General features: G+C 39.7%; 1 protein-coding gene and 1 long non-coding RNA gene across 2 annotated transcripts in view; one reads left to right on the plus strand and one right to left on the minus strand.

Annotated features, from left to right (window-relative positions):
* LOC108605171 (serine/threonine-protein phosphatase 6 catalytic subunit) overlaps window positions 1-3,937 on the minus strand; it is a 9,795-nt gene extending 5,858 nt beyond the window's left edge. Inside the window, exon 1 of the mRNA XM_033294530.1 lies at window positions 3,897-3,937. Within this exon, the coding sequence (XP_033150421.1) occupies window positions 3,897-3,937 (41 nt within the window). The remainder of the gene's footprint in view (window positions 1-3,896) is intronic.
* Window positions 3,938-4,858: 921 nt separating this feature from the next.
* Window positions 4,859-11,815, plus strand: LOC108605199. The gene is made up of 4 exons (XR_001915375.1): window positions 4,859-4,975; window positions 5,735-5,838; window positions 11,409-11,551; window positions 11,635-11,815. It is a non-coding gene; the product is annotated as an uncharacterized LOC108605199 (long non-coding RNA).
* Window positions 11,816-12,196: the final 381 nt, after the last annotated feature.

Below are 12,196 nucleotides of genomic sequence, written 5' to 3' on the forward strand. Positions count from 1 at the left end.
CGTGTTGGTTTAATTATCCTTTAAGCAGAGCTTAATTGCTGATTGCCAAAGGCACAACGCGCTGGGACGCCAAAAAGTTGCGCTACAAAATGAAAAGCTGATAATAGCAGCAGCCAGAAGTTCCAGTGGCGTTCAGTCTATGAGCTTAAGCTACAATTGAAATTTCCAGGGCACTAATTGAATTAGTTGGAAGCAAAAACAATAATATAATTAATAAAAAATGTAGTAAGCATAAAATAACAATGCACAATTCAGAGAACGTGCCAATGTGCATGTTTTTATATTGTTTATTATATTTGCATGATAAACAAGGACTTGTTAAATTCATTGTAAAATAGTTTGGCATTGTTCTACAACAAATAAAACAATTGTGAGCTGCAGTTTGTTTTGAGCAACATGATGCATTTAATATAAGTTAAGCAAGTTAATTGCTAATGCGGGTTTATATTAAAAGCTTAGGTTAAGTTTTGTAGCCAAAGCCCAAGCGTATGCACAATGCATATAAAAAACATTTGTGTGTGTGTGTGTGTGTTTGTTAACAAAGACAGAGCTTCAGACACAGAGTCAAATATTTTGTCTATCATCCGTTTGGCAAACGATGATTTTGGTTTGAAGACCACAAAAGACCTAAAGCCGCACAAAGCCTCCATTTACCGTATGCTCAGCCCTCACTCCTCAACTGCACACACACACATACGCCCAAAGTATATTTCCAGTTAACCAATTTAACCAACATTTTTCACCCTGGGCACGCACTCACTCAACATCACACGCGCGCTCTCTCTCTGTCTCTCACCAGTCGCGCTCTCTCTCTCTCTCTCTCTCTCTCTCTTTCTCTTTTTGTCTATGCTGCTATTGTTGCTCTTTCTTGCACAGCAAACATTTGTGATTTCGATTGTGGCTTTGATTGTTAGCCCCAACGCTTTCACTCTTCACTTTCTCTCGCTCTCTCTCTCTCTCTCTCTCTCTGTCACACGCTTGTTTATCGCATTGTGCTCAACTGTGCGTGCGTTTGTGCCTGTTGTCCTGGTCAGGTTGTTTACGGTTTTACAATTCCGCTGATTGCCAATGCTCGGTCCAAGCGGCAGCGGCTTAGTCTGTTTGCTTTCGCTATACACAAAGCCCACACACACACACACACACACACACACAAACTGCTGTTCAGGTTATGCGAGCGAAATTAGTACAGTAATCATCTGTTAAGACTGACAATTAGATAATGCCGCTTGGCTTAGTCAGCTTCAGCTTCAGCTTCAGAGTTTGAGTTAAGCGCTAAGCTCTCTGGCCTGATGCCCAGCGGGAAGCTTTGCCGCCTTTGCCGCCTTTGCCGCCTTTGCCGCCTTTGCCGCCTTTGCCGCCTCGGCTCTGTGTTGTTTGCTCTTTTGACAGCGTTTATTGTTGACGCCTAATGAGCCATGGAACTTAATAAGCAAGCACTTGAAATGACTTCTTCTGCCAAACAACAAGCCATAGACATACATATATGTTAGTGTAGTGGTGTGTGTGTGTGTGGGCCCAACATAAACTCTGCTTCGAGCCAGGCAGAGCAGCTCATAAAGCGCGCATAGTAAATTGAATTTTGTAGCCTTTTGCGGCAGCTCCACAACATATTTGATCTACGAGCTGACGCAGTTAGGTGTAAAATTCACCCAAGCCACCCACCATTCACCACCCACTCACACTCACAGCCAGCTGCACAATTTGTTGTCACTTGCTTGGGTTTGCTTACATATTTTTCATACACTTTGGCAAAAAATGGCAAAGGTAAGTCTGAAGCTAAGCATTGTATGTAACAAGCAGTCAATTGCCATCGATCTGCTTGCATCGGTCCGTCTGTATGAGACAGCAAGAATTAAGCGCCTATAAGTGCTAGAGCAATCAAACTTGGCATGCAGCTACTTCTAGCTACGGCGCAATATGTTTTTATTTTTAATAATACTTTTTTAGCTTTGCGCCTTATACCTAAAATTGCAAAAATCGTTTTAAAACTTGCTTAAATCGACTTACGTCTGTATGAGCAGCAAGAACTTAGCGCCTATAAGAGCTAGAGCAATCAAACTTGGCATGCAGCTAGTTCTAGCTACGGCGCAATATATTCTTAATTTTTAAATCGAGCTACGTCTGTATGAGCAGCAAGATCTTAGCGCCTATAAGTGCTAGAGCAATCAAACTTGGCATGGCAGCTACTTCTAGCTACGGCGCAATATGTTTTTATTTTTAATAATATTTTAAGCTGCGCCTTATACCACAAATCGCAAAAATCGCTACGAAACTTGCTTAAATCGAGCTACGTCTTTATTAATTAATTTCCAATAAATCATACACAAGCCTGATCATGGCAAGACAGACAAGCATTTAGCACAAGGGAAGGCACTGAGTGCACTTTGGTCTATTGTTTAGCTGCCAGGTGGGCAGTTGAGCAGCTTAAAATGTCTGTGTGTGCAGCTCTCTGATTAACACTGGTGGTCAACAATTAATTAAATTATGTTAATTGTGTGCTTTGCATTAGGATTTTAGGCGCCTAAGCTGCGTATACGCAATATGCCAGTTAAGTTACCGATAATGAGCACGTCAAGCGCAGGCAACTGACTGACCTAAGCCTTCAATTGTGCTCTGCTCTGTCATTTGTGTGTTGCACATTGATAAAATTAAATAAGCTAATGCAATAATTCAAGCATAAACAATCGAGCATTAAGCACATTTGCATTTTGCGTTAACAAAGTGTATGCAATAGCTGACTGCGCGCAATTTTAATGCATTGTTGCTGTTTTTTTTTTTTGGCTTCGCTCTCGTACGTGTTAAAGCTAAGTGCCGCAAATGTCTGGAGATGTTGCTTGTGTATGAGTTTCGGGTTTGGGTTTGGGTTTGCGCTTTGCTATTTGTTTTATTTTTTTATGAAGATGTATGGCTTAGCAGTGCATTTGGTTTGACAGCTTTTTGGTGGAAGCTCTTAGTTGCCACAAAAGCCGCTTTCAAGTTTTTTTTTTGCATACGCTTACGCTTAGCTAACTTTAGTTGTAGCATCGCTTCAGATTTCATTTCAGAGTCAGACACTAAACTGTTTGATTGCCAATTTGCCACGCGCTCGCTTCGCTCAGCTCAGCTATGTGTGCAACAATTTGTTGCATGTCTAATAGCAGTAAACACTGCTGTCTGACAGCCAATCAACAACATGCGAGCGCGACAAATTTCAATAACAAGTCGAGCAATTCAGCATTGAGCACTTGACGACCAATTCCGTTCCATTCCAGTAAAAACTCCCATCGACGTTGCTCTCTTGTTACTTGTTGTTGCAACTATTTTCTCTGCTGCTGCTCTGCCATCAACAATTGCTGACATGTGTTCTGTGCTGTTTTCCATTTGTGCTTTGATACTTTCAGTTTTGCATATTCTTTCATATTCGCTAAGCAACAAGCTCTAGTTGACATATAAATTTACAAAATATAAACTTATTTACAACTTCAAGTTATTCAATGCACGTTGCCTCAGTGCTGTAAACATAACTGTGCTTTTATCAGCAGTCTGCTTTGAATGGAATCTCCTTACTTGCAGTCAAAGCAAAACAGATCCCAATCGTACGGTAAACGCTCTCTAAGCAACGGCGGCGATGCTCTCTCGTTCAGTCGAAGCGCTGCTCTCTCGCTAGCAAACATTGACTGTGGCTCAGTGGGGCTTGCGCTCTCTCTCAGCTTCTGTTCTTGCGCTTAGATCAATGTGTGTGTATGTGTATGTGAGGCTGGCAGGTAGGCCACGCACTTCAGTTGTGCAAGAACTTTTGGTGTTTAAAAAAGCAGTGAACAGTGCAGTTGTCAGCATAATAATTATAAATAATTCCAATATCAGTTTTTTACAAATAATATCAATAAGCTGACAATGAGCTAAATACTAAAGGATACTTATAGTGCGTGTTCATGTACGCTCCATCGGTCAGCACCATTTTAATTAATTGTTCTACAATACTATTAGACAAATGGTTATCAAACTGAGTTATTCTTTAAATAAGAACATTGTATTAAACTATTCAATAGCAATATTCAATTCAAATTGCCCCAATGTGGAAATGGCTTCAGTGCTCTCAGTGCTTTTGAATCAGCAGATGTTTTGATTTTGCTAAGCAGCATGCTTTGAATGGAAAGTTTTTAGTAGCAATCAAAGCTAAACACATGCACATCCTACGGTAAAAGCTCTCTAAGCAACGGCGGCGATGCTCTCTCGTTCAGTCGTAGCAGCGCAGTAGATCCACTGCCTACAAACGAAAGCAGCGCTGGTCTCGCCAGCACCTAGGCTGTGATTACGAGCTTAGCCCAGGCATTGACGGTCGCTCTCTGAGAAAGCCTTGCGCTCTTACTTACACATCCTGCGGTAAATGCTCTCTAAGCAACGGCGGTGATGCGCTCTTTCAGTCGCAGCAGCATTTGAACTAACAGCGCTGCTCTCTCTCATCAGCACGTAGGCTGCATTGATACATACATTAGCACAAGCAATGACTGTCGCTAACGCTCTCTGAGTGGGGCTTGCGCTCTCACCTTTTGTGCTTTGCATGCTCTTGATCAATGTCACGCTCAGTTCTGTTTGAATTTTTGAGAATTAAACACGCAGTGAAAAAGTTGCTGGCTTAAAAATAATGAATAATTGCAATACGCATTTCAAGTAATGCTTAAGTTTTATCAATAATTTAACAAAGAGCAAATAACTAAACGAATGTGCATGTGAATAAGTGTGTATGTTGAAGATAAAAATAAAATGAAAATGAAAGCTAAAGGTAAAGCATACTGCTGCTGTAATTCCCATTGCCAGTTTATTTACTTGAACATCTATTAAATACTATTATGTTTGCTGCCTTCTTGCAGGATATACTTTAACATGTGGCCAAGGTATCGTTTGCCTGGCCTTGGTTGCTGCTGTGCCACTTGGCTAAATGGAATGGTGATTGCGCTGCTCCCAGCTCATCAACACATTTTACTTGGAGCTTGTGGTGAGTTCAGATAACATCTATGTATTTGTTAAATCTTATACTTGTTCTAGCAAATAAGACTAATTGTTACAATTAAGGTCTCCTGCAACTAAAAAACATTTTATTTAGCGATTGAAATATGCAATGCATTGAAAATAATTGTGCTTAAGTGATGATTTGTTAAGGCTAACGACAGTTTTGTTCCCACGCTGACTGCAGTCAAAGCAAAAACAAAGCAAAGCACCGTACGATGCAGCGACGCTCTTATTCAGTCGCAGCAGCGACGCTCTTATTTAGTCGCAGCCGCGAGCGCAGACAAACGAAAGCAGCGCTGCTTTCTCTGCCGCTCACGCTCTTTGTCAATCAAAGCAAAACATATCCCAATCGTACGGTAAACGCTCTCTAAGCAACGGCGGCGACGCTTTCGTTCAGTTGCAGAAGCGCAGTCGATCGACTGCATAATATGCAGTGCATATGAACGAAAGCAGCGCTGCTCTCTCGCAGCTTTGACTGTCGCTCACATTCTCTGACAGCCTTGCGCTCTCACCTTTTGCGGTTGCTTGTTCTTGATCAATGTGTGTGTGAGGCTGGCAAAAAAGTGACGTAGGCCACGCAGCTCAGTTGCTTCAGTTTAATCAATCAGTGAAAATAATGTGAGACAATGAACTAACAACTAAAGCTAAAGCTTAACACATTCAATCCGCTGCTTTTATTCCTGTTGCCTGTTTATGGATATAATTGTATACTAAATGCTATAATGCTTGTTTTTTTTTATCGCAGTCTATAACTTTGGATGTGACCATGATATTGCATAAACTGATTGCTTGGATCGCTAAGGAATCGTTTGCCTGCTCTGCCATTTGCAGATCTACTTGGAGCTTGGGGTAAGTACTTACAACTCAATTAGTTGCTGTTAATTAACATAACCCAATGCTGTTAATGAGTTTAAAGAGTTTTTGACAAGAACACATAATGTTGTTATAAATGGAAAAATGCAGTTTGAGTTAATGAAATGTTGGTTAAAGTTTTTTATAGCCAAATTGTGTGCAGCGCAATTGCAACTGCAACTGCAATTGCATTGTTTACAACTGGCATACATTATTAATAACAATTGAACAATTACAATGCAGTTACAATGCGAATTATTTAGCAACATTGTGGAGCTGAGCCGCGTGGTTAGACCAAGCGGCGGCGTCTTTGGTTACAACCAAAGCCAATCGACATTGGGGCCCGATAGCTCCAATTGCCAATTGGCAATTGCCAACTGTCGTTCATGTTATTGTTGTGCCCTCGTCCATATGTCGCCAGCCATTTGGCTTGAAGCAATAAAACTGCATTGCCCATTGCCCATTGCGCGTTTGGTCCATAGACCGCAGTTGGCTTCGTTTGTCGTTCTCGCTGCTTTTTCGGTCAAGTGCAATTGCAAAACCGTATAAAAGGCGTATGGAAATTGTATTGTGTGTGTGTGTGTGCTTCAAGTGTGCGTGTGCGTGTGCGTGTGTGTGTGTGTCGCCACTTTATGCATTAACCGTGCTAACGAATATTGAGCTGGCGGGTGGGCGGTCAGTCAGTCTGTTTCAACTTGCTGGCATCCATAAAACCGTTTGACTTTATATATGCCACGATTGTTTTCGTTTTCTGCTGTGGCAAGACGCTGCGCCGCTGTCAGCAGTGTGGCAAGGATATATAACAAAGGCGCACTGACTGCACTTTCAACTATTGTTCGTCTACCTGCCAGGGCGTTCGGGCTAGTGGGTGCCTACTTAAAGTCTGTGTGCAGGCCTCTGATAGCTGACAATTAATTAAATTTTGTTCACATTAGGCTTTTAGTCATTCACTGTGCCTTAGCTGCGTATACGCAATATGCCAGTTAAGTTTCCGATAAGGCATAAAGAGCTTGTCAAGCGCAGGCTCTGATCCTGGTCCTGGACAGGCCTGGCGTGTGTGCTGCTCATTGGATACAGATAAATAAATTAATTAATAATATCTCTTGGCAATAATAGCAGCAGCATCAACAGCAGCAGCAGCAGCAGCAGTTTGAATTATTTATGCAGCAGCATAATTTGCTTAGCAAAGGCTGCGCTTTGCTCTTTTTATTTTTTGTTTGCTGTTGCTGCTGTCAGTTTCCATGGAAAATTGCTGTCATTGAACATTGAAAAGTTTGCATGCAGTTGAGTGCATTAAAAAACAGCTAATTAGTTTATTATTATTTAGTAATTTATGTTCAAATCGATGCGCATTGAAAATGATTTCAGCTTAGCATAGATGAAAGCAATTTATTTTTAGCTAATAATTAAATTGTAGTGTGAGAATAAAGCAGCAGATTAGCTATCATTAATAAAAAAAGAAAATAAATATATTTAAATTTCATATGCAATATAAAATTTTTGTTTTCACATTAAAATCTTATTCCAATTTTTGATAGATTTTATGTATACATTTTTATAATTATTAATGTTATTGTTATTTAAGTTTTGAAAATATTTTTATTGCTATGATTAGCATTATTTTTTCTATATATTCTTGCAGCATCATCGTGAGCTGCTCTTAAGTACTACTACTTCTTTTCACAATTATTACAATTTTCTACTCTACTACTTCTTTCTACTACTTCTGGTACTACTACTACAACACTTCTAATACTTAATACTTCTATACTACTTCTTCTCTACTACTACTCTTCTACACTTCTTTCTTTCTCTTACCTAATACTTCCTGCGCTCTCTACTACTATCAACCACTCTCTCACTACTAGATTCTTGACTTACTAACCTATTTCTACCTACACTCTTGCTTCCTACTACTACTTCTTCTTCTTCTACTTATTGTTGTTGTTGCTGCTACTACTACTACTATTTCTACTACTACTACTTCTACTACTACTTTTTCTACTACTACTACTTCTACTACTACTACTTCTACTATTTCTACTTCCGCTTCTTCTACTTCTACTACTATTTCTACTTCCACTATTTCTACTGCTACTTCTACTATTTCTATTTCCACTACTACTACTTCCACTACTACTACTTCTACTACTACTACTTCTACTACTAATTTCTACTTTCGCTATTTCTACTGCTACTTCTTCTTCTTCCACTACTACTACTTCTATATTTTTTATTTATTACTAATTCTTAGACATGCTACTCCGTTAGCTAAAATTTAAGCAATTTAATAATTGAATTGAATGCCAATGTATTTGCAATTAATGGAAACTGATAATGCAACAGTCTTGGTTCTCTCACCTGATTGCATTGCTGCTCATTGCTTTGACGCTGGTGAACTAAGGCTGCGGACTTTGCGGCTCATTAACACATTATTGCTGCATGTTGCAATCTCATTAGAGGCAAACGAAGCAAACGAGGCACAAGCACGTTGCGTCAATGTGTGTGTGTGTGTGTGTGCTTAAGTTGAATTGAATTGAAGTTTCGAGTTTAATCAAACTGACTAAGCAATCAATTGTAGTATGTTCAACTTGATTTGTTTTTTTTTTGTAGTCATATCCAGTTGCAATTTTCATAAGCAAAGCGACTATTTTTACAGACGAAACATGCGCGTGATATAAAAATAGCAGCTAACCAAATAAAACTCAAGACACTCAAACTTGAGCTAAGTCGCAGCGTTTCAAGTTACAAAAATAAAAGGCAAGTACCACACACACACACAAAGAGAGGGGGAGGAAGAGTATGGGGCATAAGTATATAAGTACATATTGCGGCAATAATCAGCGTGCCGCGTTAAGCTTAAGGAACTTGCTCAAGCTCAAGCTCAAGCTGAAGCTGAAGGCTGAAGGCTGCAGCCTCGCCCTTGCCTTTTGGTTTGACTGCCATTTGGCATCTTCATTTCCATCATCATCTGCAGCATGGCAGCGGCAGCGGCAGCGGCAGCATAATCAACATGAAAATCAAATTTGAATTTATGAAGCAGTAGCCGGTGTGGCAAGAGTGCGAGGGGCGAGGGGCGCTTGCCTCAAAATGAAAGCTGAAACGGCAGAAAGGAATGAAGAACTTACGTTTGCCTCATTTTCATTTCGGGCAGCAGCCTACGCGTGTGTCTTGCTCTACGTCTGTGCGTTCTTCAAGGATTAATACGTTGCCTCGTTGCCTCGTTGTTGTTGTTGTTGCAAGCTGCACTCATTTGTTGCAATCATTAGGCCTACGGTTTCATTTCAATCAATTTATGCCGCTTGCCCATTGCTCGCTCAATTCATTTACGCGCAGCTCTTCGCTTACTCTCTACCGCTCTTTCGCTCAGTCGCTCATTCTCTCATTTTTTCTCTGTTTGTTCGCACAACATGAACATGAATATAGCGGCTATATAAAAACAAAATATACGTGGCATGCAAATGAAAATAAAACGCGGCAGCAGCAGCAGCAGCTGTTATATAAAATTTAATTAAAAAGGCAACGCGGGCAGAAGCAAAAGCAGCAAAAAAAAAGGCTGCGCTCGATGCGTTCCAAGTGTCTTAGAAGGCGCCAGGCCCACAGAGCTTTGAATAACAACTAGCTAAAGTTAAAATGAACGACTAGCAAGTTACTCAGCAACAAAAACAATTGAATTATTAGAAATAAATTCAAGAGAGAATTAACTAAAAGTATGACAAGTCTGTAAATAAATTAGAGTCGCATATATGTATTTTAAATTTAATACTAATTATCTAAAACTAAAACTCACAAATTAAATATAAAGTCAACTAAATGTTTTGCCACTTTATAAACATTTTATGCATACAGTGCTAAATCTTATTTATTTATTTAAATGCTAACTTCAAATTAATTCTACACTAAAATAATATGAAACTAAAACTTATTTATTTAAATTGTTACTTAGAATTAATTCTATAGCACAAAATTATTCAAGGCCTGCAGATTTAACTAAAGTGTGTGAAAATTTGAAACTTTTAGTGGCTGATGAAAGTTTCACACACACACACACACACACACACGTCGCCGTTGCTTGGTGTAATATATGTTGATTATGATTAGTTAGATTTGCATATAAACATACGCATTTCAATAGAGTTGACTTGTTGGAAATATTACGCATACGTATGCGTATGCGCAATATGTGCGGCAGCCAAGCAGCGCAGATAAGAATCTCACTTGGGCTATAAGCTAAGCAGTTCTCAAATCTGTAGACGGTTTAGAGTCAAGCGATTCACACAAACAAAAGTGCCCATTGTCTCGCTTATTATTGTGTGTGTGTGTGTGTGTGTGTGCGTTGAGTTTATCTCGCAGTGCATTTGGCCAAAAACATATTTCGGCTCACACTTTGTGCGTGCCGCACACACACACTAAAAGTCGTCGCCTCGCCTCGCCTTTTGCCACTTATTTACAGCAACTGTCAGAGCGACGGCCCTTTTGTTATTATTTATTTGAAGGGTTCCCTAGCCAAGCTCAAGGCCAGCGCTGGCTGCTGCTGCTGCTGCTGCTGTCCCTGAATTCTCTTGTCACTTAGTTTCTTTTTTAAGAGCCACAGTCAGAGCCAGAGCGCTTGACTTTGCTGTCTGCGCAATGGGGCCGCATTTATTGGCTCGTAAATTCTTTTTATTATCAGTTTAAATTTAATTTATCTCAGACGTTAGGCAGCCCCCGCTCCCTCACTCGCTTTATCTGTGTGTGTATGTGTGTGTGTGTGGCAAGGGGCAGTGGCAACTGTAGTTGTGTTGCAAATGAATACATCAAAATCCAAATGTATGTGCAAAAGGCAAAATACAAATGATGTGTGTATGTGTGTGTGTGCCTTGATAACTGTAGTTGAGGGTTCCTTTTCTGTATCTGTATGTGTGACCTTACACGCTGTTACTTTTAGTTTCTCTCTCCTTTTTTATTGTTGTTGTTGTTGCCACATTCGAATTCCGTTTTATTGTTATTCAGATTCGCTGTGGCCTTCAATTTTGTTATCGTGTTTGCGCTTGCTTTTCTTTCTTTATGCTCCCAACGGCACCTGAGTTCTTCTCTCCCTCTCTACCTCTCTCTCTCTCTCTGTGTGTGTGTATTAGTGGGTCTTAACCCTTTGGAGACCCATTAACTGAGGGCCAACGGTCACGCGCCACGCATACTTATTAGACTCTAATCAGTCGCTGACCATCGACGACGACGACGATGCCAGCAAACTGTTGCTTGGCATGCATTGCAGTCAGCTTAAGCGTAAACGGCTTAAACTGAGCACCGAGCCACATTTCACAGAATTCAACTTTATCCAATAAACACACACACACACACATATTTATAGCTTATTTCATTTCTGTGCAAGCGGTTGGCTCTCATAATTAACTCAATTAAGCTTAAATTAGGTCCAAAGCCTAATTTCGATCTTCCAAGAAATTTACTAGATTATTTGCTCTGTCATTTGTGCATTACATTTAATTAAATGCTAAGCTCCGATCTTACCTATAAGTTCCTTAGACAGTTTTGTATGCTTGACAACTAATTTTTGTTATACATTCCAGTTTCATTTGTTGCGCTGGCCAAGTTAAAGCAGCTGCGTTGCATTCTGGAGAGCTGAGTGAGCAGTTAATAGTCGGTCCTCCTACAGATCTGGGTACTTACCGCAGCCATCTGGACTGAACATCTGCTTGACCTGCTTTTGTTTGTTTGTATTTCAATTATTTATAATATTTTTTCAATCATTTGTATTCGGTTTTCATTGATATTTTTTATTTTATTTTATTACAGCAAAATGTGCATACGATATCCTGCGACACCTGCCCAAGGGAGCTGCCACTAATGCTACTGCTTACTACATTGTCTTCGCCACTAAATGAGGCAACTGCGTCGTCATTTTGATGAGGATAGGATATCTACATAGCGAAGCCATCAACTATCAGCGGCAATAGCAAGAACAATAGCTGGTTGGCCTGCCTTATCTGAATGTTAAACAATTGCTTTTATTTAAATATTGTTTGTATTTATTATATTTGTTCATTAATTCATTTGTATTTAGTGTTCATTATTATTAATACCAACAAAATTTATACATAAGTATAAGTTAAAACAATTGTTAATAAATAATATATTTATCTGCAATAAAAACAATTCGACTTCTTATTATTGGTGGGCAGCTGAAAATACGACATTCTGTACGCAAGGACATGCATTTTAAAAATCAATATTATCGAACTGCATACCAGGATATCTAGAATTCGACAAAAAAAATGTCCAGCAAGTTCGCTGCTTAAGTCTTTTTTGTTACCATTTGGAATGGCCAAAATGCGTTTTTTAGCTCCAGCTCCTTTGT

Source organism: Drosophila busckii, chromosome X, assembly GCF_011750605.1.
Source record: "Drosophila busckii strain San Diego stock center, stock number 13000-0081.31 chromosome X, ASM1175060v1, whole genome shotgun sequence".
NCBI classification, from domain to species: Eukaryota; Metazoa; Arthropoda; class Insecta; order Diptera; family Drosophilidae; genus Drosophila; species Drosophila busckii.